Below are 25,244 nucleotides of genomic sequence, written 5' to 3' on the forward strand. Positions count from 1 at the left end.
GCGCAGCTATCCTAGAAGCTAGAACAGCAAGAGGGATTGCTGCTTTCACTGCGCAGCGATCCCTCCTGCTGTTCTGGCTTCTGAGATTCAGAATATATTTTTTTCTTGTTTTCCTCCTCCAAAAACTAGGTGCGTCTTGTGGTCTGGTGCGTCTTATAGAGCAAAAAATACGGTAATTCCCTTGATCGGGGACGATGGACTTCTGTTGATGCAGCCTAGCAGTGCCAGATTTATGTATAAGCTAAACAAGCTATAGCTTAGGGTCCCACTCTCTTGCGGGGGGGGGGGGGGTTAAAGAAAAACAACAACTGGATATACATTTCCAAAATATAAGATAAAAAACAAATAAAATAAAACCAACATACAGCAGCAGTGTTTTGTGTTGTGTAGGCTCCTATAATGTAAGTCATGGGTCCTGCCGCCTGCTCCCTAAAATATCACTGGTTTGCTCATTTCTATATATAGGGTGCCTAGATTCTGCAAGTGCAAATGGCTTAGATACCTCTTAGGTCCTTAAATTACCAAATAGCAGATATTCAACACAAAAACCAGCGACAATTTGTTGCTGACAAGGGACAGCTGGACATAGAAAGGGCCCCATTCCCTTCAGTAGCTTAGGGCCTCATCAAACCTAAATCCGGCCCTGGTATCGACCCACTGCCTTGATCTCCTGCAAATACTAAAAGTTACCCTAGCCACAAATGCATCTGCATTATAAGGAGGAGGAGAACGCCGCTGCTAATCTCATAAAACCCTCCGGTCAACAGCTAGACTAGAGTACAGCAATCTCAGTCGCCCACGTGCTCCTCCCCATGGGGGCGGCGCTCGACTGCCGATTGGATACGACGCGGAGCCGCCCTCCGGCGATTGGCGGCGTCCAGTTAGGATACTTCGGAGGGTTCTATCCGCGCCGCGTTCCAGGACATCCGCTCGCCATGGCGCTGGTCCCTCTCGCCTGGCTGGCGTCCGTGGACTTGGCGCTCCAGTGGGGCCTGTGGGCGGCCGCCGCCGCGCTCCGCACCGAGAAGTTCTTCGACCTGGCGGGTGAGCGGGGATTTCGGGGCTCCGGGTCCGACCTGGGATGGATCACGGCGCGGGATCTGCTGGCGGACCTCGTGGGGAGCGATCTGGGCGCTGCAGGGCGGCTCGTGCGGCCGCGCTTCCCCGGGTTTTTGGACCTGTTGCAGCGCCCCTTTCGCTGCTCTGCCCGCCTCTCGCATCTGCAGGTTTCTTCTGCGAGAAACCTTGCTTTCCAGTCCATGTAAATGCGCATTAACCTCCCTCGGGGTGCGATTAATAAAATAAATGAAATAAATAGAATTAAACTGCCATATCCCGCTCATTCCCTCCCCCCTTTCTTTTTCGGAATCAAGGCTGTGTAGCTAATAATAATTATAATTAATTTATATGCCATCCACAGCAAGAAATCAAACATTAAGAACTTCCCTAAACAGGGTTGCCTTCAGGTGTCTTCTGAAAGTCAGATAGTTGCTTATTTCCTTGACATCTGATGGGAGGGCGTTCCATGGGGCGGGCGCCACTATCAAGAAGACCCGTTTGGGATGACAGGTAACACAGGCACAGTTTAAAAAAGCAAAAGGGGGAAAGGTTGTTAATAAAATCCACAGCCACCTTTATTCAGGCCAACCCAAATGACACCAAATAGTTAGCAAGCTCTTCCGGGCAAAAAATGTTACTTTTTCTTTGCGGGCCCCTTCAACTCTTCCCTGTCATCAGCACCCCCAGTTTCCCTGGCGTCCCCCAAGAATCAAAGAAGGATGCTGAGAATTGCACCCACTGACTCACATTGATTAAACCTGCACTCCAGGCACTGTTATTTAAAGGACTCCAAGCCTGGTTAAGTCAAATAATTGCACTAGCCAAGGTTATAAAGCACCAGACCCTACTGAGTGGTTCTACATGAACAAGCCTTCGCTGACAGATCAAAATAAGTAGGGCTGCTGGGACGGATCATATTGTCTCATCAGCCAAGGGGGAAATTAATCCCTTTTGTCCCTGCTGCCTTTGGGCTTTTAGACCATATGATATACAGTGGTACCTCAGGTTAAGAACTTAATTCGTTCTGGAGGTCCGTTCTTAACCTGAAACAGTTCTTAACCTGAGGTACCACTTTAGCTAATGGGGCCTCCTGCTGCTGCCGCGCCGCCGGAGCACAATTTCTGTTCTCATCCTGAAGCAAAGTTGTTCTTAACCCGAGGTACTATTTCTGGGTTAGCGGAGTCCGTAACCTGAAGCATCTGTAACCTGAAGCGTCTGTAACCCGAGCTACCACTGTATAGGGTAGCATGCTGGAAGCTGATGCGGAAGGGAGCAGCGCCGGATTGTGCCAAGCTGACGGGGTTAATAATAATAATAATACTCATATTTATATGGGTACCCACTCAAAGTTAGACCCCGGTCAGATAGGCAGATTGCCACAACTGTGAGATAGTGCGTTGAGAGCATGCACTTTTAGCAAGAGGGCGCCAAATAAATATTTACAGTGCCAAATTTTGTCCTCACTCAGCACACCATATATTTTTTCCCCAATTTTTAAAATTGACATTCCACAAATTTTTAAACAAACAAACAAACAAACATCATAACCTTATTTAAACCAATCTTATTGACATTGTTAAGTGACTTCCTCGTATCCCCCTGGTTGAATTTCAGTGTTTATCATTTTAATGGTTTTCCAAAACAGCGCACCGTATTACCAAAGTCCGCGCCTGAAGGGAGACTTCCAGTAACCAGGGGTAAACATTACAGAGGCAAAGTTGGTGCAATGACAAGTTGCATTGCAAGGGAGTTGGACTAGATGGCTCTTGGTACCCATGCCAGTTTCCCTCTTCCAGCTTTGACTTTAAAAGGTATGAGCAGGTGTCCTTAGAGCTGCCACCGGGAATGTATCGCCCTCCTCATGTTGCCGAACTACAGTCCCATCATCCTTGATTTCTGGCCCTGCTTGCTAGAGCTGATGGGAGATTTAGCAGACTTGGAGCCATTGTATGGGGGTGAATATGGGACACGGGTGGTGCTGTGGGTTAAACCACAGAGCCTAGGACTTGCTGACCAGAAGGTCGGCGGTTCAAAACCCCACAACGGGGTGAGCTCCCATTGCTTGGTCCCTGCTCCTGCCAACCTAGCAGTACAAAAGTGCAAGTAGATAAATAGGTACCGCTCCGGCGGGAAGGTAAACACCGTTTCCGTACACTGCTCTGGTTCGCCAGAAGCGGCTTAGTCCTGCTGGCCACATGACCCGGAAGCTGTACGCCGGCTCCCTCGGCCAATAAAGCGAGATGAGCACCGCAACCCCAGTGTCGGTCACGGCTGGACCTAAGGGTCAGGGGTCCCTTTACCCTTTACCTGGGGGGGGGGGGGATGAATATTGCCTAATCTGTATGGTATACCACTTGCACACAAATAACTAGCTTCCCAGCCGCCCCGTGGAGCGATTCGCGATGCCCCCTGGGACTGGAAAGCTTTTAGCTCACAAACGCAGTGTGTTCAGCTCTGTCAGAGGCCTATTGTAACTGAGGCCTGTTCATAGTATTGGAGGGTTGTGGGAAGTCTGTGCAGCCTTCTCCTTAGAAACACTGAGAACCTCTGTACCCAAACACTTAAATTATGTTCATTTCTTATTATTATTTTCATCATAATCAGCTTTTGGGGTGGGGTGGGGTGGGGTGGGGTAGGCAGGCCGGAATATAAGAGTAGCATTCTGATTCCAAAAAGAGAAAGCACTGCCGTGTTTCTAAGACGGCAGCTCTATAGAGCAAGCACGCCAGAGATCAAGTAGAAGCTGCAAATGGCTAATATCCGTAAGATAGCGATTAGATGTAGTGGAATATGAAACAGTAGTATTCAGTCGCCGCTACTTGGGTGGAGAGAATATAGCATCCTCTTACTCATGGGTAGGCAAACTAAGGCCCGGGGGCCGGATCCGGCCCAATCAACTTCTAAATCTGGCCCGCGGACAGTCGGGGAATCAGCGTGTTTTTACATAAGTAGAATGTGTCCTTTTATTTAAAATGCATCTCTGGGTTATTTGTGGGGCCTGCCTGGTGTTTTTACATGAGTAGAATGTGTCCTTTTATTTAAAATGCATCTCTGGGTTATTTGTGGGGCCTGCCTGGTGTTTTTACATGAGCAGAATGTGTCCTTTTATTTAAAATGCATCTCTGGGTTATTTGTGGGGCCTGCCTGGTGTTTTTACATGAGCAGAATGTGTCCTTTTATTTAAAATGCATCTCTGGGTTATTTGTGGGGCCTGCCTGGTGTTTTTACATGAGCAGAATGTGTCCTTTTATTTAAAATGCATCTCTGGGTTATTTGTGGGGCCTGCCTGGTGTTTTTACATGAGCAGAATGTATCCTTTTATTTAAAATGCATCTCTGGGTTATTTGTGGGGCCTGCCTGGTGTTTTTACATGAGCAGAATGTATCCTTTTATTTAAAAGATATCTCTGGGTTATTTGTGGGGTATAGGAATTCATTTATTTTTTTCTTCAAAACATAGTCCGGCCCCCCACACGGTCTGAGGGGCAGTGGACCGGCCCCCTGCTGAAAAAGTTTGCTGACCCCTGCACTAAAGGAGTTTATTAATGCTTCCCTGCTACAGACCTTGAGGATAGCTCAGTACAAGGATGGAGAATCGGTAAAGGTAAAGGTAAAGGTACCCCTGCCCGTACGGGCCAGTCTTGACAGACTCTGGGGTTGTGCGCCCATCTCACTTAAGAGGCCAGGGGCCAGCGCTGTCCGGAGACACTTCCGGGTCACGTGGCCAGCGTGACATCGCTGCTCTGGCCAGAGCCAGAGCCGCACACGGAAACGCCGTTTACCTTCCCGCTGGTAAGCGGTCCCTATTTATCTACTTGCACCCGGAGGTGCTTTCGAACTGCTAGGTTGGCAGGCGCTGGGACCGAGCAGCGGGAGCGCACCCCGCCGCAGGGATTCGAACCGCCGACCTTTCGATCGGCAAGCCCTAGGCGCTGAGGCTTTAACCCACAGCGCCACCTGCGTCCCGGGAGAATCGGTAGAGCATGTTAATCTCAGGATTGTGGGTTGGAGTCCCATGTCAGGTGAACTCTCCCTGCATTGTTAGTGGGTTGGACTAGGTCCTCACGGTCCTTTCCAATTCCTACAATTCTACAATTCTACGAAATGCAAGGCCTGTATCACACCAGTGCAGCATTCAAAAGCCCCTGTGATGACTTTTGCCTGTTTTAGCTTCTGATGTTGCTCTTTCTGCCTCTCTAGGAAGCGGGACATTCATCTTGCTGGCACACCTGAGCCTCAGATGGGGCAATGCACAGCATCTTCGGCAGCAGGTCCAGACAGGGCTGGTGACTGTTTGGGGCCTCAGGTGAGTTTCCAATGAGCTGTGTATTCGTTTCAGAGGCAGCGATGAGTTTGAGCCAATTCCACGATGCATCACCTCGACTTGTGTGCCTGCAGCCAGGAGAGCCTGATGGAATTGCCAATGAATGCTATTCTGGGGTTAACAGTGTTGATGGAACTGAATGTAAAAATCAAAGCACTGCATTTTTTTTTTAAGGCTTTTAAAATCCAGTCACTTCTTACCGATTGATTTCCTTTCAGCCTATGGCTGCAGCTCCAGCTATGATCCCACACAAGTGGGCTGCATTTATGCTGTGATTTTGCACAAGTACAGAAATACAAGTAGGGGGTTGGGTTTCCCGAGAATCTTAGCTATCATGCTGTGTTGCTTTTTTTAAATGACAAAAAAGGAACAAATTTCTAGCCCTTATAGTTGTCAAGATACGTTTGACAGTGTGTGGACAATGCCTATTTAAAATCAGAGTTGTTGTTCGGTGCAATTTTCAGTGGCGGTGGCAGGGCTTGAGTTTTCTTCAAAGGTTCTTATCCTTCCCAGAAGCAACATATTATTTGCAACAGTAAAAATGCCGAATAATTACGCACAATCAGATGGATTTGCTTAGTTTGTTCAGGTTGCAGCATTATTCTTTAGTACAGGTTTTTGATTTTTAAATGCATTGCACATAGCTTTCCCCATGACTTATTTCCATGCCAGAAATGGCTTTTTCTCCTATATTTGTGTTTTATTAGGCTTCTGTTGAAACAGAAGACCAGAGTCACCAAAATGTGGCAGTCACAAAGCTGCAGGCACTGCCAGCTGTTATCTGAGGCCTAGGAAGGCTCTGGTTGATTCCACGTAATCATGAACACCATTTCAGATATGTTCAATTATCTCTGCTATTCTCAGGTTGGGGCTTTTCCTCTTCCTACGGATCCTGAAGGAGGGACATGACAGGCGATTCAACGGCGTCAGAGAAAACTCTGGCACTTTCTTCCTATACTGGACAATGCAAGGTGAAGGCGTAGATATTTTGGAACTGAAACCTATATCCCCTCACCAGTGAAATTTGGCCAGAAGCATTGAACAAGTTAACTTACACATGCTTAGTGTGCCATGTGATTTATTTCTGGGCTCAAAGAGATGGTTCTACTAACCTTGAAAGCCCTAAAGACTACAGCAATGTGCTCTACGTGGGGCTACCTTTGAAGGTGAGTCAGAAACTACAACTAATCCAGAATGTTGCTGCCAGACTGGTGACTGGGAGCAGCTGCCGGGACCATAAAACACGGGTCCTAAAGGATCTGCATTGGCTCCCAGAACGTTTCTGAGCACAGTTCAAAGAGTTGGTGCTGTCCCATATACCCGAGGGAGTTTCTCCACCTCCATCTTTCAGCCCGGACGCAGATCTAGCTCTGAAGACCTTCTGGCTGTTAACCTCATTGCGAGAAGTGAGGTTACAGGGAACCAGGCAGAGGGCCTTTTCAATAGTCACACCCACCTTATGGAAACCCTCCCATCAGATGTCAAGGAAATAAACAACTACAGTGGACGCTCGGGTTGCGACCGCGCACATGTGGGTTGCAGTTCAGTGCTTCTGCACATGCGCGACTGCCAAAACCCGGAAGTAACCCGTTCCGGTACTTCCGGGTTTCGGCGGTCCGCAACCTGAAAAAATGCAATTTGAAGCGCCTGTAACCCAAGGTATGACTGTATCTGACTTTTAGAAGTCGTCTGAAGGCAGCCTTGTATAGGGAAGTTTTTAATGCTTGACGTTTTACTGTGCTTAATGTTTTTAATTCGTTGGAAGCCACCCAAAGTGGTTGGGGCAACCCAGGCAGATGGGCAGCATGTAAATAATAAATTATTATTATTAATTATTATTATTATTACTACTATGAATGGGTTAGGTCCAGTAACCCTTGTTAGGAGCTGCCTGCTGTAATATGGACCTTTCTGGGAATTCAGATCCAATTCCGAGGCCAACTCAGGATAGCCACTGGGTGAATGCAAGATGGTTTTTATTTAGCTCTGGAATGCTCTTCTCATCAGGATCCATCAGGCTCCCTCTGTGCCTTTTCCTTAAGCAGTGGAAGTCACTGTTGCTTTGATGGGCTTTTAATGTACAAGGTCTTTTCGTTCCCCTGCTGCTGGCTTTCAGTGCTTCACATCTTTTAGCTTCACCCTAGTTGTTGTTTCTCTCAGTGGTGCTTGTCTTTAACAATCAGAAGCCAGAACTGAGCAGGACTTGCGTCAATCAATGGGTCTAGTGTGCCTTAATGTTCTGGGGAGCACCTTCCAGTTGGTTAGCAGAAGAGGGGTGGGGGGAACCTGTGCCCAAGCAGTCACATTTATTCAGATCGCAGAATTTAGCTTACAGAACATATCAGAAGACATAGGATGCACTTGAACATATACAAACCAGGACTTTGCTAATGGGATTTTGGACTTTAAGGTGGAATGTGATGACATTTTAAGAGGAAGAAAAGGTTATACATTTTTAGGTATACATCCTATGCCCTTTTAAATGTGGGGGTTTTTTGGGGGGGTGTTATTGGGTTGTTGTTTTTATTTTGATTATATATTTTGCAGTTTTATATTTTGACTTTGTTTTGTGAACTGCCCTGAGAACTCCGGGTATAGGATGGTATATAAATTCAATAAATAATAATAATATTTCTGGGCGCAGCTGCTAAGTTACAGGCCTACAGCACAGTTCTACTCAGGAGTAAGACGGAACTTGCTCCCAAGTAAGTGTGCAGTCTTGTCTGTCCTGTTGTTTTTGCAAATGTATGCAGCCTAATCTATCCTGGCTTCATGTTTTGACAGGTATATGGGTGTTCGTAACATTGCTTCCCACTCTGTTGCTGAACCTGGAGAAACACCAGAAGCCCCTTGGATTCTGGGACTATTTTGGATGGAGCATTTGGGCCGTGGGGTTCGTTACAGAGGCTATAGCTGACCAACAGAAGTGGCATTTCAGAAGCAACCCTGACAACGCTGTGAGTAATGGCTGTGAGGTTCTCTGCTACATGATAGTTGGCTTTAGGGAGCCCTTGGCTATAGGGGGAGATGCAATAGGACACAGGATCTCAGTGCTCATAGGCAGGAGGAATTTGTACATTAGGACCAGACCATGTCATTACCAAGGAGGCATGTTTAGTCGTTCTCCGAAGACCATCCCTGTCTGCTACTCTGGTCCTGACCAGGATACAGTATCAACAAGGGTGTCCCACATGACCTTAAGGTGCTGTTGTGCAATGCCAGGTCAATGACTCGTAAGACCGCTGCCATCCATGACTTGATTGTGGATGGAGGAATTGACCTCACATGCATAACAGAGACTAGATGTACAACTCAACTGGTGATGTAACATGATTTGCTAGTTTACCTAGATGTAACATGGTTTTATCTGTTTGAAGCACTTAAACCAATCAAAAGCTAGCTTTTCTGGCAAAGCAAGAATCAAAGACACAGACTAAACAAGAGGAAAATAAATCTAAAGGTAGACATGGTTCCAACTTTACTGTTCTTACATTAATAATAGCTTGCAGAGCCACCCAAATAAAGCTTGGGCTAAGAGACAACATACTTGCATCTCTGTACTGAAATACCTTTTCCTTAATGTAGGATGTCTAAGAATCCAATTAGGAAAAGCTATGTTCTCACAAAAAAGGGGCACTTCATTAGGCAGAATCTTGCTTTGGAAATCTTAGCCAATCAAGCATGGGGAGATTGGCTCTTTGTGATAACAGCAATTCTGCTGATAGGGATGCTAGCTTTGGAATTGGCAATGCATATTAGTTGCTGAAGGTAGCTAGGCAGGAAAAGAGATCCTGCTTAGTATGTGGGTATTCACCGGTATTGATTTGGATAAGCCGACTGAATTCTGCACATATATTCAACTAGTGAATTTCTTTCGTAATTGGAACCAGCTATGGAGTTAGGCGGGGACGCAGGTGGCGCTGTGGGTTAAAGCCTCAGCGCCTAGGACTTGCCGATCGAAAGGTCGGCGGTTCGAATCCCTGCGGCGGGGTGCGCTCCCGCTGCTCGGTCCCAGCGCCTGCCAACCTAGCAGTTCGAAAGCACCTCCGGGTGCAAGTAGATAAATAGGGACCGCTTACCAGCGGGAAGGTAAACGGCGTTTCCGTGTGCGGCTCTGGCTCGCCAGAGCAGCGATGTCACGCTGGCCACGTGACCCGGAAGTGTCTCCGGACAGCGCTGGCCCCTGGCCTCTTAAGTGAGATGGGTGCACAACCCCAGAGTCTGTCAAGACTGGCCCGTACGGGCAGGGGTACCTTTACCTTTACCTTTATGGAGTTAGGCTGCACAATAAAACTGACACTTTTTATTTTAAAACCTCCCTAGGGGAAGTTTATCCAGAGTGGCCTATGGGCTTACAGCCGTCACCCCAACTACCTGGGCGAGATCTTGCTGTGGACAGGACTTTTTGTGTCGGCCACCCCAGTACTACGTGGCTGGCAATACTTCAGCGTCACCTCACCGCTGCTGGTGTGGTTCTTGCTCAATTTTATCAGTGGCATTCCAATCCTCGAAAAAGCAGCCATGAAGAGATGGGGGAAAGAGGCGGCGTTTCAGGCTTACTTGCAGAAGACTCCCGTGCTGTGGCCCATCAGCTTGAAGTGATCAGAGAAACGCTCTTTGGGACATTGAACACAAAACAGCTGTAGCACGGGGACCATTTTAAATTGTACACAGCCGTGGCGTTTGTGTTTAGCTCCCAGGCTGTTCTCATGCAACGGCTTAAACCACAAGTTTTCAACCTTTCTGAGTCCACGGCTCCCTTGACAAACTGCGTTCTTTCTAAGGCTCCCCCCTGTGGGGAAACGTGCTCTGAGCTGCGGGAGCCCATAGAATCATAGAATCATAGAGTTGGAAGAGACCACAAGGGCCATCGAGTCCAACCCCCTGCCAAGCAGGAAACGCCATCAGAGCACTCCTGACATATGGTTGTCAAGCCTCTGCTTAAAGACCTCCAAAGAAGGAGACTCCACCACACACCTTGGCAGCAAATTCCACTGTCGAACAGCTCTTACTGTCCAGTTGCGTCACCCCTTGTCTGCAGAGCTGGCAGCCCCTCACCCCTTTCAAACACTCTCCCTTCTGGTCTCTGAGCCACCCCCCCCCCGCCCCAAAGAGAGGTGTCTCATGCCCAGGGGCCTGGGAAGAGGATGCTCCCAGCCTTAGCCCAAGAGACTTGCCAAAGGTGAACATGAGGCAGACAACTTAACTCACCTTGAGAGGCAGCTGTGGGCCTGCATGGAGGAAAGGCTCCCCTTCGGTGCTGGGCACTTGGCTCCCAGGCAGGCATTGCACACTAGGGTGGTTCATAAAAAACTTTTTTAAAAATGCCTGCTCCAAAGGTCTTATTTTACCACACTAGGGACGCGAGTGGCACCGTGGGTTAAACAACAGAGCCTAGGGCTTGCCGATCAGAAGGTCGGCGGTTTGAATCCCTGCAACGGAGTGAGCTCCCGTTGCTCAGTCCCAGCTCCTGCCAACCTAGCAGTTCGAAAGCACATGGCATTTTCGTGCGCTGCTCTGGTTCACCAGAAGCGGTTTAGTCATGCTGGCCACATGACCCGGAAGCTGTATGCCAGCTCCCTTGGCCAAAAAAGTGAGATGAGCACCGCAACCCCAGAGTCGTCTGCGACTGGACTGAATGGTCAGGGGTCCCTTTACCTTTACCTAGGGATTATATAGCTATATCTGAAATTTCATGCACATCAGTTAATATCTTGACCCTGCTCCACTGAAAAGCATTGGGTGTTCAGTAGGGCAGTTCATAAAAAACTTTTTGGGGGAAAAATGCCTCACTAGGGATTATATAGCTGTATCTGAAATTTCATGCATATCAGTTAATATATCGACCCTCCTCCACGAAAATAGCTGTTTACTTGGCTGTTTTCCTATGTCGTGAAGGCTGAAATTTCAATTCAGTGGAGCAGGGTTAAAGGTATTAACTGATATGCCGTGCAAGCCTTTGGGAGGCAGAGATGCAAGAGGGCATCAGAGGAGGGAGGGAAAGAGGAACAAAGGCCCATGTTGCCCACGACTATCATTCTAGACACCCCAGGATGCCACAGCATACTGGTTGAAAACCACCGGCTTAACAAAAGCCTGTGTTTTATGTGGTGAAAGCTCCACAACTTGTGCTGTAAGGTAGTATACGCAAATTGCTTGTCATGCAGAGGCAGCCACTGACCTGGGTGGCTTAACATCTGGCCTTCCAGATGTTGGAGTCCCAGTTCCCACCAGCATGGTCTGTAGTCAGGGATGATGGGAACTGTAATCCAATAATTTAAAGGTAAAGGTAAAGGTACCCCTGCCCGTACGGGCCAGTCTTGACAGACTCTGGGGTTGTGCGCCCATCTCACTTAAGAGGCCAGGGGCCAGCGCTGTCCGGAGACACCTCCGGGTCACGTGGCCAGCGTGACATCGCTGCTCTGGCGAGCCAGAGCCGCACACGGAAACGCCGTTTACCTTCCCGCTGGTAAGCGGTCCCTATTTATCTACTTGCACCCGGAGGTGCTTTCGAACTGCTAGGTTGGCAGGCGCTGGGACCGAGCAGCGGGAGCGCACCCCGCCGCAGGGATTCGAACCGCCGACCTTTCGATCGGCAAGTCCTAGGCGCTGAGGCTTTAACCCACAGCGCCACCTGCGTCCCAATCCAATAATTTAGAGGGCCCAAATTGCTAAGGGGGGCACTGTGAGCGCTAACCCTTGGAGCAGTTATTTCATATGCGCCCTTCCTCAGGGAACAAGTGCCAGTGTTTCAGCACGCAGAGTAGTCGGTTAGTTATCGTTTCATCAGTAGCATTTCCCTCGTTGCCCTGGAACAGCAATGTCTGGCATAAAACACTTAATCTGAGATTAGAAGGCAGTGCTGGTCTTTTAGCTTCAATTACATAAAGTAGCTGGAAGGCTTTGCTCTCTTCTTGGTAAGTGGGTGCCCCTTGCCTAGCTGCCTGAGGCGTTAATCCCAATAATCCAGTGTACGGAGAAAAGAGATCATAGCCAGTAAGTTCACCTTTTGTAGAAAGAAGTATGAATATAACCTGCCAAAGCTGGGTTAGCAGCAGATAACACACCAGCTATGGCAGAGCCATTCTGCCCGTATCCAACTTTGTAGAAAAGTCAACATTCCCTTTTGTATTTTTATTTAAAGCCACCCTTATAAAACCTCTGGCTTTGATAAAGCTGTACTGCTGGTAATTAGAGTTTGTTTCAGCAACTACAGAGTATTAGGTATTGCCCTCTACCCCTTGAAATCTGTATTCTGACAGGCAGGGCATACTTTTAGAGGGAGATTCTTTTGCAGCAATCTCTTTACACTGAAAATTTTAAGTAAAGACTTGTTGCTTCTCAGTCAGCCTTGCTACATTTTAGTATACATTCCTTACTGTATTATTATTTAGTGGATTTATATACCGCTCTATAACTTGAGGTCTCGAGGCAGTTCACAGAACAAAGTAAAAATACAAAACCACAAAATATATAATCAAAATAAAAACAACTACCCAATACTCCCCCCCCCCAAAAAAAAACAACACACACATTTTAAAAGGGCTGTAAAGTAGTGTAATTAACTGAAGAAGGAATCTTCAGCTGTGAGGGCAAAATACATTCTGAGAAAGTAGGATTGAAAGAAACTGGATTGTTTTCATTGCTGCTGGGTTTTGGTTCTGTGTAACATTCTTCCCGAAATATGCTATCTGCTCTTACTGCACACAAGGTGGAGTTAAAAAGCAGGACCGCCAGCAATAAAAAATTAGACCAGGCCAAATTTCTATTGAGTCTAGCATCATTAAGTCTTCAACCATAGCCATATAAGACTGTGAAATTCAAGCAGCGACATGATAAGCATGGGCAGTTTATTTCCTCTGATCAAGACTGAATTTATCAATAGGAACCTACAGCACTTGATAATTCTTCCCTTCACAAACCTATTTTTAAAAAGTTACTGGCTATCTCCATATTTTGTGGCAATAAATTCAATAAGCTACATCTATGAAGTAAACTATGATTGACCTGAAACTGTAATTCAAGCCCATTTGAAGTGCCAGAAGTTCTTATTTAACAGATAACTCTTTGCTGTCTCTTCTATCTTGTTTGTACTCAAGAGATCTGAGCTTTATTGCAAAAGTGGCTTGAACCCCAAAGTCATTTTAGTTGCACTTTTCTACCTCCCAGGATACAGTGTTTGTGTGGGAGATGAATACTCCTAGTTATTTTTAACCGTGGTTGCAACATGCTATTTCTTTACTTTTTTTCCCTATCACCTTTTCCCTGCTACAGCATAGTTGTTTTCTACCGTTAACCTCAAAATAACTATAACTACCAAGGAGAATGCATTTGTATGAGAAGTTCAAGGTTTCTGGCCGTACATGCATTACTTTGCACTTCTACTGAATGTGATCCCTCCCTTCTGTTGCCCTTGTGCCTCGTTTCAAGGGATCAATTTTAGGGGTTCTTTAGTCTAATTTGGAGTTAACCTGCAAACTTGGATCTCTCACCCACCCAAACTCTAGGCAATATTTGAGCAAATTAGTAAGTGTCCAACAGCAGATCCTATGGGGACTATTCTCTCTCCCCCCCCCCCCCCATTTTCATTGCAAAAACAGGCCATTTATTTCTGCCAAGCTTCCTGTTGATCCTTGTTCTTTGGTGTAAATGTCGAGGACTTAAAAATGGGTTCCACTTCCATTAACATTCTCAGCAACAGAACACAGAGCAGATACCCATCTGTTATAGGAAGCAGAGAACACTTTGAAGTAAAGATAGGGGAATGTAGCTTATAAGTTAACCTTAGTTCAACATGTCATTCCAGAAACAGAGCAAGATGATCTAAGAGTTTTAATATTTTTAGTTGTCGTTAAAAAGTTATTGAGAAGGTTCCATATAACAAAAAATAACTGCATTAACTCAAGTGGCTTGTCTACAGTTGTTTTAATGATAAAGGACAGTTTGCACTGAACAGCAACAAACATAGGCTGGAAAAATGTGGTTTTCCTAATCAAGCCTTTTTCAATGAGATACAGGAATTGCAGGTGTTCTTTCCATTTATTCCCATGTTCCATTGCTCTGAGCATGGTACGACGACAATGGCTACTGAAAATCTTTGGGTTGGTTGACATAATTCTAAACCATGGTTTAGTTTAGTGCTTATGTCATAAAACCAGAAGGACTTTGATGGTGTTTACATTTACTTTTAAAGAACCATGGCTTGTTACATACAAGGCAGAGATTGTGGTTCAAAACAAACTGGTTAGTTAAACTAGCCAGCTTCAAAACCCATGGCTTGAAGTTTATTTGTTTAGAAACTGAACAGTTTGTTTTCTGCTACAATCTCTGGTTCATATGCAATAAGCCATGATTCTGGAAAATGAAAGTAAATGCGAGTGAAGTCTTTTCTTCTGCCCACCCAGGAGGAGGAGCCCAGGAGCCCTGTTTTTCTTGTGCACTTTGCTTGTGCTAAACCATGGTTAAAATGTTATGCACAAACAGGGAAGTACAAAACTATTAATCTGATGGACGGGCAACGCTGCTGCATTTGGGGGAGACACTGAGCATTGCAAACATTAACCTGAAATACTTTATGGAAACACTTTATGGAAATACAATTCAATACTCCACAAAATAATATGGGTCATGTTAAGATACAATTAAACTTTTTTTTGATGGGCCACAACACAAAATAAGACACTCTTGCAAAATCAGTGGTGTGTTTACAAGTGTTGGTAAGACAAACCTTTGTGGGAAAAACTAAACTGGTTGAGTCTTCCATTGCATCTCACAAACAAACAACATGTTCATCTTCTATCCATTAAGTATCCTGCTAAAAGCCCAGGATTTTACAGAAAATAAATACAAGGGTAAAACCAAACTGCTATGGCTACAACATGACTAAAACATTTCCACACTTAACACATGCTTTATCAGCAATCTAGGCAGTTAAAATAATCCAAGCCAGGTTTCTGAAAGGTTGCAGGTGAAGATTAAGATGCTCAATTCAGTATCCTATTGTTTACTCTGTGCCCTCCTCTGGTGCACAAGGAAGAAGGTCAAGAATGCACTATGGAACACTGGGTTTCCATTTTTCACATAACCAACTTCTGAGTTTACTTACTTAAAAGTCACTTAAAAAGACTAACCAGGAAAGTTCAACATGCACAGTTCTTTGAAACAAGGAAGATTACTGCTGGTGCAAAAATGTATCATTTCCAACAACAATGCACAACTGAAACAAGAATGGGGTGCTTTGAACAGCTGGAGATAATATCCGAGCTACAGAAAACATTTAAAAAAGAACTTTTTGCAGTTTCCCTATATAGGGGTTTGCCAGTTATTTCTCATAAATGTAATATGGCAATAGATACTATACACTGCAGAATAAAAATAAAGTCTCTTAACTGAAAATGGTATACAGTTGATCCTAGTACGCAATGTTGCTGGGAACAAGCGAAGGAACAATTTCAGATTTTATTGCAGCTGTTCATAATCGGACTGCAGGATGATGTTCAGTATGAAACCATGCTTCATTTCAGCATTGGAGAGGCAAAGAAATTACCCTGGCGTCCAATGCTGGTTGCAGATTTGCTTTTGCTGGCAAATCTAGGGAAAAAGAAAGGGAGAGACTCGGCATGAAATGGTTTTCAGTGTCCTAGCATTTGCTTTGGTGGATGAACATGTTTGAGCAAACAATGACTGTTTCTGCACCCACATTTTCACTTTTGTTGAGCACTTAACAAATAACTCATATGCCATTAATGCTGAAAATGCCCAATGGAAATTCCGCAGATTTTCAAAGTACTTGAGCAGATACAGCCCAAGACAAGATTAGTACAAGTAAAAATCTTCTTTACATATATTGCTTTCTTGCCCCAACCCCACCCAAGTGATGTTGCCAACATTTCAGGGTATGCAGCAGTCTCCAGGAGTCATGATTACCTCCAGGCTGGCCACTTTGATGAAGTTGGAACAAATGGGATTGCGAATTGCAGTTCCCTAGCAACTGAGCTATTTTGCCTTTTCCTAGCTACAGCAAAACTAGTTAGAGGCAGATGCACGGGAGAGCAGCTGTGGTACCCCGCCTCATGTTCAAGACCCGTACCCAAGCCAAATACCATCGCTCCCTTATGAGCAGCCTCAAGCATTGCAGTCAACTTTGCTTGAAGGCAAGTGGTGGTTCTTTCAGAACATTACACTCTAGACATGGATCAACTGTTCACTTTGTTTTACTCATTGCCAGCTTGTTTTGCCTGATTCCAGACCACCCCGTCATCCACTTGAAACAAGCCACAGAACTCCTCAGCAACAATACTTTCTGCCTATTGCCGAGCTAAACTGACGGCTACAGTGACGCTGCTAGAGTCCTGGAGCCCTTTCTAACGTGGGAGGAAAATGCTGTCTGCTAGGTCAAGGAAGCAACGGCCCAACTTACTTGGGTGTGTTTTTGCTGAATGTAGACCTGACCCTCTGGGAGAGCGAACTGCTTGAAGGGGTCTTAACCATTTGTTGCTCTGGAGTGGTGAGTGGTCCCAACATGCTCACTTTGAAGCAAGAAGACACAAGCATGGCACCGTAGTTAGCATTCTTAATCAGCAGTATCTTATCTCAGATAAAGTAGTTTCAGTCTTAGAGATGTATTTGTGAACAGTCTGAAGGAACTAATAATAAACAATTTTAAGAGGCAGCATTTCTCATTCTGTTTGCTATTGCCGAGTTCATGAGGGGGTGAAGTCACCCTCTTCTGAGTTGAAAAGAATGAGGCACAAGTATACACATCCTACTGTTCAGGCTGCCACTAAGAAATACTGTACGTTCCCAACAGCCCACCAATGCTATGCGTTTTTCTGCTGAAGAATTTCAGCTCTTGCAACAACGAAGCACAGTTTATGCGGATTCAAGTAGCGTAACCAGTTCTCCTAATCAAACACAGTCCCAGAATGTAAAAGAAGAGTGTTGTCTCTGGAAATGGCAACCCCATGTCAAACCCTGCTCTGTTTAATGAACGGCCAGTCTTTCATATATTGGACTCCAACTCACATCCGTATGGCCAATTGTCAGGGATGAGAGTTGTAGCCAAACGACATCTGGAAAGCACCACGTTGGCCACCCCTACAATGCACTGCAACAGAAATGCACAATGTGATAGTGTTGGGATCTGCTTCTCAGCACTGGCTGCCAGCAAAGAGGGAAAAGCACAATATGATGCTGCTATGAATTTCCCTTACAGTAAGGTATAAAAGGTAAGGTAAAGGACTCCTGGACAGTTATGTCCAGTTAAAGGCAACTATGGGGTGCGACGCTTATCTTGCTTTTCAGGCCAAGGGAGCCGGCGTATGTCCACAGCTAGCTTTCTGCATCATGTGGCCAGCAGGACTAAACTGCTTCTGGCGCAACAGGACACTGTGACGGAAGCCAGAATGCACGGAAATGCCATTTTCCCTTACAGAATGTTGCAGGCAAGAGGAGAGTGAATTCAACAGGAAGTTGCCATTTCTGGCAGGAGCACCACATTCTGAGGCATATCTAATCACACACTGTAGCTTTTTGTTCCAGGAATATGCATTTAGGATGATGCAGCCTCAAGTTTTAGCACTGCAGGGATGACCAAGAATGATTTGAAGAAAAGGGATTGTCGGCAGGAGTTAAATGGACAAAAGGTAACATTAGCGCAACAGCCTGAATAATTATTAAAACCAATATCTGGCACTAAGAAATGAAAAGGCTAGGTCGTTTGTTGAAAGGACCACTTTTCTTTTAATTCCCATTAGGTAGTCAATAAATAGGGTATGATTACCTTTAACATCTGGTGTGCAGGGTGTGGAGTAGGCATTTGTGTTTTCAATGATATGTGATGGTTCAATGTTTTCCTGTTCCACCATCATGAACTGACTCCAATATTCCACAGGCAAGCAGATCAGCCGCTCCACCACCTACAGGAGCACACTGGCATGTGACTCACTCCTCTTTCAGAACACCATAGACAAATACCAGCAATGCAATCGATACATTTTGGCTGCCAAAAGTTCACATTCTGCCTCAATTTACACTGCTGGCCTACCTTGGGTTGCCTTTTTGTATCCTGGAGTAGTGTCATGGGTTCAGGATCTGGCACAGCATGACCAACAATTGTAGGTCCAAAGACCTTGGACAAGTTGGAGACATCCATTTTTGTATCTGGACTTTGGGCCACTCTGGACAAAGAGACAGAGCATTTGTGTAAAGCAAGCCTGCCATTCTTCTTGGTTCATAAGCCCATTGATCATTCCCCCATGCCAACAGAATTATATCATTTTTTCCACACTAACTCTTCCAGAATCTATATCCCAACTGGACTCACCTCTGGAGGTGTATCATAAGGAAAGCCAGAGTGTCTCGGTTAGCCTGCGGGAGCTCCCCAACTGTCTGATACATGGCTGCCACACTATTGTCTTCATCAACTATTTCTTTAAACAAAACAAAACAAATAGCATTTCTATGACTGCTTTCAACATATCAATAGGGTTTCATTAAGAGACAGGACACAAGTTGTGTTGTGTCTTATGTGTTATTAAATACAAAGCAACAGGAGTTAGCATCAATATCAAATCAGTAGAATGACCCATCTCAATATTGGGAAAGGGAAGATTTATTGAAATAGGCAACTCAATTGGAATTTTCCCGACTACTGTAACATCTACAGAACAAAGACAAATGAGACAGAAAAACCTATCTGCTATGTGTCGCCTAGCGCTCAACATGATGCATGGGAAAATTATTAGGGGAGTCAAACTACTCTATGACACTATCCCAACGAGGGCAGCACACATAGGTCCAACCTAGTTTATGTGCGCTGAACTGTGCTAGGAGCCAAATGAACCCATCAACTTATATTTGAAGACTTGCTGCAATACCAGGGTTTCTGTTGGGGGATTTTTAAAAAAGGTAGTTTGCAACAGAGCAGATATAAAAGTGCTCCTTGCAACATAGTCTATTGCTTTCCTATTAGTATTGTATTAAGGTTTTTCATTACACATAATAAAGAGTGAAACAAATGGAGAAGAATTAGCACACTAAAATGAGAGGGAAAAGCTTCATTGAAAAATGGGTATCATCCCTTTGGGTGACATAACACCGTTGGTAAGAAAAGAGGCTTCTAATAATGTAATTATGTCCTTATTGTTATAGTCTTAAGGGCCTGTTATTTAAAATAGATTTTCAGTCAGACAAGTAGGAGGTTTTCTTACTGGATTTTCAGTCAGACAAGTAGGAGGTTATCAAAAAACAGAAGGCAAGTGAAACAAGAGAGGGAAAGTGGTGTGTAGGAGGATGTTTGTGTCAGCTAGGCTAGGAGTGAAAAGTACCAGGTCATAGCAGTTGCTGTTTGGGGGAAATATTGTAATCAAATAAGTCCAGAATGGCATTACATTTAGGCAAAAAATGTTGAATTTGCAGTGTCCCGTGCACAGCGGAATGATGAGGAATACGTGCACATACTCTATATTGCTTTATTTACATTTCAGAGCTGGTAGATTACAGAAAAACATCTTGCCTCTGCCGGAGCAGAAAAAGCGTCCTCTCTCCTCTGAAGCACGGAGAGAATCACTGAGTGAACAGTGAAAAACAGGAAACCAGTGTACGTCACATCCAGTCTCCCTTTCCCGTGAGAAAACCCAACAGCAACTCTGACTGGAATGTAAACATTGTCTTGTGACAAGCATTTCGCTGCACAGTGAAGAGAGCAGAAACCAACAAATAATTCATTTGTGCCTGTTAGTAAAGGTAAAGGGACCCCTGACCATTAGGTCCAGTCGCGGATGACTCTGGGGTTGCGGCGCTCATCTCGCTTTACTGGCCGAAGGAGCCGGCGTACAGCTTCCAGGTCATGTGGCCAGCATGACTAAGCCGCTTCTGGCGAACCAGAGCAGCGCACAGAAACACCGTTTACCTTCCCACCGGAGCGGTACCTATTTATCTACTTGCACTTTGACGTGCTTTCGAACTGCTAGGTTGGCAGGAGCAGGGACCAAGCAACGGGAGCTCACCCCGTCACGGGAATTGGAACCGCCAACCTTCTGATTAGCAAGTCCTAGGCTCTGTGGTTTAACCCACAGCGCCACCCACGTCTCTTGTGCCTGTTACTCACTCTCAAAAAGCCAGTTCTAAGAGTTCCACTATCCAACCATCAATATCAGCTATAAAATATATTTCTGTTTGTCCCTGGTGCAACAGCACCAGAGAATCAAATAGTTATCTTCCTTGTGATAGGGGATGACTCCGTATGATGAAAGACAGGGAGCCAGCGTTTTGTAAGCTTGCACATTGAAGAAATGCCCATATCACTTGGGACAGCCATAATTCTCACCTGCTGCCTCCATAAAAGCCCTGTTGAGACGGAAGGTGAGGAGAGGCTCCTTCAGGTTGCGGAGGAAGTCTTTCAGGAGACCACACACAGCATGGATATCTTCCACCTTGCTAAGCAGGGGCACAGTCTTCCCTCGAAGGAACTTTTCCTTCAAATCTTTCACTGTACGATCACAACCAGAAATTCGGTAGAGGCCTGTCTGTTGAAAGAACAGTATGTTAACCTATGTTCAAAGTTTTTAGCTTTGGTGGACCCCATCTCCCAGGGCATAAGGGTATGATCTTAATAACAGCACAAACATTTTTTTATTTCAATGGCTGCAAACTCTCATAGGGCCCCAAAAGGTAGACAGTATATAATTCTCTTCATTCCATATAGCATAAACAAGATGATGCACACTTTTCAAGTTCTTACCTCATGCAGCCCTCGCTGCTCAATCTCATTCACACAGTGAACTATGATGGAGGGGATCATGGGAGGCGTCAGAGATACAAAATCCATTAGCACTCCCTGAAAAAGAGGAACACAGTGATTTTCCATCCATACCTGACTCCCTAGAAGTCTCACAGAAGAAAGATTCTTTAAGAGGACAAAGGCACAGCTTTCAGGTCTTCCAACAGACAACTTGACCCTAACCTACCTACAGAATCCTTGATGGAAAACAGCTCATAACTGCACTCCAGGAAAATAGGGAGCAAAATTGCTTTAAACTGATTTTTGCAACCAAGTGCTACAATCAAAATCTCAAGTGTAAATCCTACTATCGAATTCTGTTATAGATCATAGTACAAATATGAAGAGATATGAGTATAAACCTGTCAAATCATTAGTGGTGGAGACACTAGAAATGCTTGCAGAAACATCATACATTTTCTGGCTGGTGTGAAGGATGTGTGCTTGTTAATAGCACAGGTATAACAAAGATTCTACCACAGAGACATCACATTCTTTTTTCCACATTACTTAAAACTGCATAATCTAAAGATAACATCCCCATGACCTTTCTGAAAACCCTAGGCATGCACAAAAAATGATAAGATCTAACTGAGCAGCTGTTAACTCCTGGTTCCCTTAGGAAAAAGGTGGCAGACATTGTTAGCAGTTATTTTGTTCTGCTCATCTTTCACTTTACATTTGGCCAGGTACAAGCACCCCTAAGCATCATGGAAACCTTATGTTTGTACATCATCCTAAAGTTACTAATAGGAAGCATACAGCTTAAGACTTTCTTTAAATCACTGGCCAGAAAACATACCTATTCTCTATCAACTACAGTCGCACCTTGGAAGTCAAATGGAATCCGTTTCAGAAGTCGAACAAAATGTTCAATAACCAAATTGCAGCTTCTGATTGGCTGCAGGAAGTTCCAGCAGCCAATCAGAAGCCCCGTCGGACGTGTTTCCAAAAGAACATTTGCAAACCAGAACAATCACTTCCAGATTTGTGGTGTTCGGGAGCCAAAACGTCCAAGTTCCAGGGCATTCGGGATCCAAGGTACGACTGTACTGAAAAGTTCAGTAAGCAGATGTGTCATTTCAAACAGCCCTTGTACACCAAATGTTCTTCTTAGAACGGCTTTCAACACAATGCACCCCAAAGGTATTTTCACAGCTACACACGTTTCACTCCCTTAAATCTCATTCCTTATGCAGTTGAGGAGCCCAACAACTCAAGGTCCACATCCCCCATCTGAATCTACTTGGACACTGCATTCGTCATCAGAGCCCTTCTCTGTGTCTCTCCAAGGTAGGTGCAGAGGGCGGCAACATAAAAAACAAGCATTCTCAGCAGTGACTTCTCATTTGTGGAATGCTCTTCTCAGGAAAGTAAAAGCACCATCATAGAATCGTAGAGTTGGAAGGGACCTTGAGGATCATCTTTGCCTTTAGGTGCCAAGTTAAAATACAGTCAAACCTCTGTTCCCAAATACCTCCATTATCATATGTTTCGGCTCCTGAACACCAAAAACCCGGAAGTAAATGCTGAAGCTTCCACTTTCAGTTGTCATATGTTTTGGAAGTCAAAAGGTCTTCCGGAATGGATTATGTTCGACAACCCAGATTTGACTGTACTTCTGTTTAGCCAGGCTTTTGACTGTTAATGGGGTGGACGGTGAATTACCGTATTTTTCGCTCGAAGACGCACCTATTCCCTCCTAAAAAGTAAGGGGAAATGTGTGTGCGTCTTATGGGGAGAATGCAGGCTGCGCGGCTATCCCAGAAGCCAGAACAGCTAGAGGGAGTGCTGCGCAGTGCTCCTTCTTGCTGTTCTAGCTTCTGGCTTAGCCGCGGGAAGCCTCTGCAGGGCACAGAGAGCCTTCATCCCCGTGCCCTGCGGAGGCTTCGCAGGGCTATCCAACAGCCAGAATAGCTAGAGGGAGCGCTGCGCAGCGCTCCTCGGGGAAAAGCCTGCAAGCGCTGCACACACGCTCCTCGTGGCTCGTGAAAGGGAGAGCTGAGAAGAGCCTGGGATGCATACAAGCTCTGCTCAGCGCTCCCTTTAAATAACTTTCCCCCCTTGCATTCCCCCTCTAAAAACTAGGTGCGTCTTATGGAGCGAAAAATACGGCATGTATTCTTTCAACAGGTTGAGTAAGATTTGTAAGTTTAAAAATGTTCTTGGAGAAGCATGTTTAAGTATTTTGCTTTAATATAGAGCTTTAATACCTTTTATGCTGCAAGTCACTTTGGGATACTCTTTGTGTAAGAAGTGACGAATAAGTATAATTTTTTTTTAAAAAAACCATTTTGTTCTTTAGATCCAACAGAAAACTTTTCATTTGTAGGCCACTGAAGATACTGCACATACGGAAGCATACCTCTCCAATTCTGACAGGGGTTCCTGCCAAGGTAGGGATGCAGGGCAAGGGGCAGCGATCTCGACATTCTGGGTGTGTCACTACCCGACAGTCTCGGCACTTCAAGGCCACTTTCCCAAACTTTATCCGCTTGCCACATGGAACACACGACTCGGGTTTAATAACCTGGAGAGAGATTACATGTGTAAGGAACAGCTTGATCTGAAATAAGCACTGAAATATATTTAGTCCAGATAAGGACCCTTATCCAAATCAGTAGTTTATTCATTTGAATATTTTCATCCCACCAGTCAGCTAGAGAGGCTCTCAAAACTGCTAATCACCAAAACTGACATAAAAGTCAATCTAGAAAAACATAATATCATTCTGGTTAAGAACAGCAAGTGCAAACCACAGCAGCAACATGAGTCAGTCAATCAAATGCCTTCATGAGCAAGAAGGCTTTGAATGCAACTTCTGACTCAGTGAGCTTGACATATGAGCCACTCTGGGCAGGTAAGTGGGTACACTGGCAGTTATGATGCAGCAGCTAGGGAGCTACTTTGCACAACACAATAGTCTCATTGCAATTGCAGGCTTCGTGGGCAAGCCAGATTTAAAACAGTTTCTCCACTCTGCTTACGAGATGTCAGACAGAATTTGCTAATGTCTCCCTAAACATGCATCCCTGGGCTGGGCTCAGTAAGCTAAGCCATGATTTTACTTGATATCTTAAAAGATTACAGCAACAATTGATTAAATATATTTGCATTGTGCTAAAGGGTACCAACGCAGATGTCCTGCTTACCTCAAAAGATGATGGTACTCAGGTTCCAAGGAACCCCAAGGAGAAGGGAAGAGGTTCACATCTAAAGAGGTGTTTTGTCAAGTATTCTGGGCTCAAAATATTTAGGGCTTTGAAAAAGACAAAGCCAACACTTTGAAAAGGGTCCACAAACTGGTACCCTGCCCAGCACTAATAAACCTGCTCAAAATAACAAAAGAGGAATTCACACAGGCTGATCATTGCCTGCTTGCTCACCGTTTTTGATACAAATTCATGTAGCCTCATCCCAGTGTTCCCAGGAGTGCTAGATCCATCTGTTTCAGATTTGTTTTCCTGCTTCCTGCTTCCCAGGCTTGAATCACTGCTCCAAGGTTGTAGAATGGCTTGGGAGGAGACAAGTCACAGTCATTTTACAGATTCTGCCTTTGAAATAGGTTTCAGGGGGAGAATAGGGACCCCCAATTTAGAAGCGGGTGAATATACCATTTCTCACAAAAGCTACCACTACTCTAGTTGCAAGCTAATGCAACTAGAAAGAAGTTTCAAGATATCCAATTTTGTCTCATCTTTCCTATTTTTCATATTAAAATAATGACGATTTCACTTTAAACACACACAAGGGTTACATTTAGATCCTTTTCCCATCACAGCAGCTCAGGCTTCAGAGGGAGGGATATTTGGCGGTCAGCTTTCAGTGTACCTCCTTAATCCTTCTTACAGTAGAAATAGAAACAGATGTGTGGGATGGATTTAAGCAGAACAGATAAAATGTTTCAGGAGTGTTTTCCCCTCCTCTATATTATAAAATACGAAATGGAATAAAACTATGCAGTATAAGAGTGACAGAGGAAAGTATGCTCTTAGTTTATCCATAACAGATTTGAAACATAATTCAAATATGTGCTGCCATTTCCTGTTGAACTTCGGCAGCCAACAGTATCCTCAGCAGT

General features: G+C 45.0%; 2 protein-coding genes and 1 long non-coding RNA gene across 5 annotated transcripts in view; 1 reads left to right on the top strand and 2 right to left on the bottom strand.

The window, feature by feature from the left end:
- Positions 1 to 25,244, bottom strand: part of LOC307210505 — a 349,261-nt gene that overhangs the window by 272,727 nt on the left and 51,290 nt on the right. The gene's annotated exons all lie outside the window — the stretch shown is intronic.
- On the top strand, positions 803 to 10,124 carry LOC307210492 (uncharacterized protein). The gene is made up of 5 exons (XM_079966429.1): positions 803 to 1,044; positions 5,259 to 5,364; positions 6,247 to 6,353; positions 8,167 to 8,339; positions 9,706 to 10,124. The coding sequence occupies exons 1-5, from the start codon at positions 813 to 815 to the stop codon at positions 9,982 to 9,984; spliced, it is 897 nt and encodes a 298-aa protein (XP_079822555.1). The 5' UTR covers positions 803 to 812; the 3' UTR covers positions 9,985 to 10,124.
- The window catches only part of RACGAP1 (Rac GTPase activating protein 1), a 65,686-nt gene continuing 54,730 nt past the window's right edge, over positions 14,289 to 25,244 (bottom strand). For all 3 annotated transcript variants that reach the window (XM_079966375.1, XM_079966374.1, XM_079966373.1), the window contains exons 9-17: positions 24,550 to 24,677; positions 23,529 to 23,693; positions 21,125 to 21,220; positions 20,711 to 20,909; positions 18,707 to 18,812; positions 18,428 to 18,560; positions 18,164 to 18,299; positions 16,802 to 16,910; positions 14,289 to 15,972 (exon numbers count right to left, since the gene is read on the bottom strand). In XM_079966375.1, the coding sequence (XP_079822501.1) occupies positions 15,897 to 15,972; positions 16,802 to 16,910; positions 18,164 to 18,299; positions 18,428 to 18,560; positions 18,707 to 18,812; positions 20,711 to 20,909; positions 21,125 to 21,220; positions 23,529 to 23,693; positions 24,550 to 24,677 (1,148 nt within the window). In that variant the 3' untranslated portion in view covers positions 14,289 to 15,896. The remainder of the gene's footprint in view (positions 15,973 to 16,801; positions 16,911 to 18,163; positions 18,300 to 18,427; positions 18,561 to 18,706; positions 18,813 to 20,710; positions 20,910 to 21,124; positions 21,221 to 23,528; positions 23,694 to 24,549; positions 24,678 to 25,244) is intronic.

This window comes from Podarcis cretensis (assembly GCF_951804945.1).
Source record: "Podarcis cretensis genome assembly, chromosome: 2".
NCBI classification, from domain to species: domain Eukaryota; kingdom Metazoa; phylum Chordata; class Lepidosauria; order Squamata; family Lacertidae; genus Podarcis; species Podarcis cretensis.

Excerpts from the sequence above, each read along its gene's own strand:
- LOC307210492 (XM_079966429.1), top strand. The coding sequence starts at position 813 with ATGGGGGCGGCGCTCGACTGCCGATTGGATACGACGCGGAGCCGCCCT. Across the intron at positions 1,045-5,258 it reads GAAGTTCTTCGACCTGGCGG|GAAGCGGGACATTCATCTTG; the intron begins GTGAGCGGGGAT and ends CTGCCTCTCTAG. Across the intron at positions 5,365-6,246 it reads GTGACTGTTTGGGGCCTCAG|GTTGGGGCTTTTCCTCTTCC; the intron begins GTGAGTTTCCAA and ends TGCTATTCTCAG.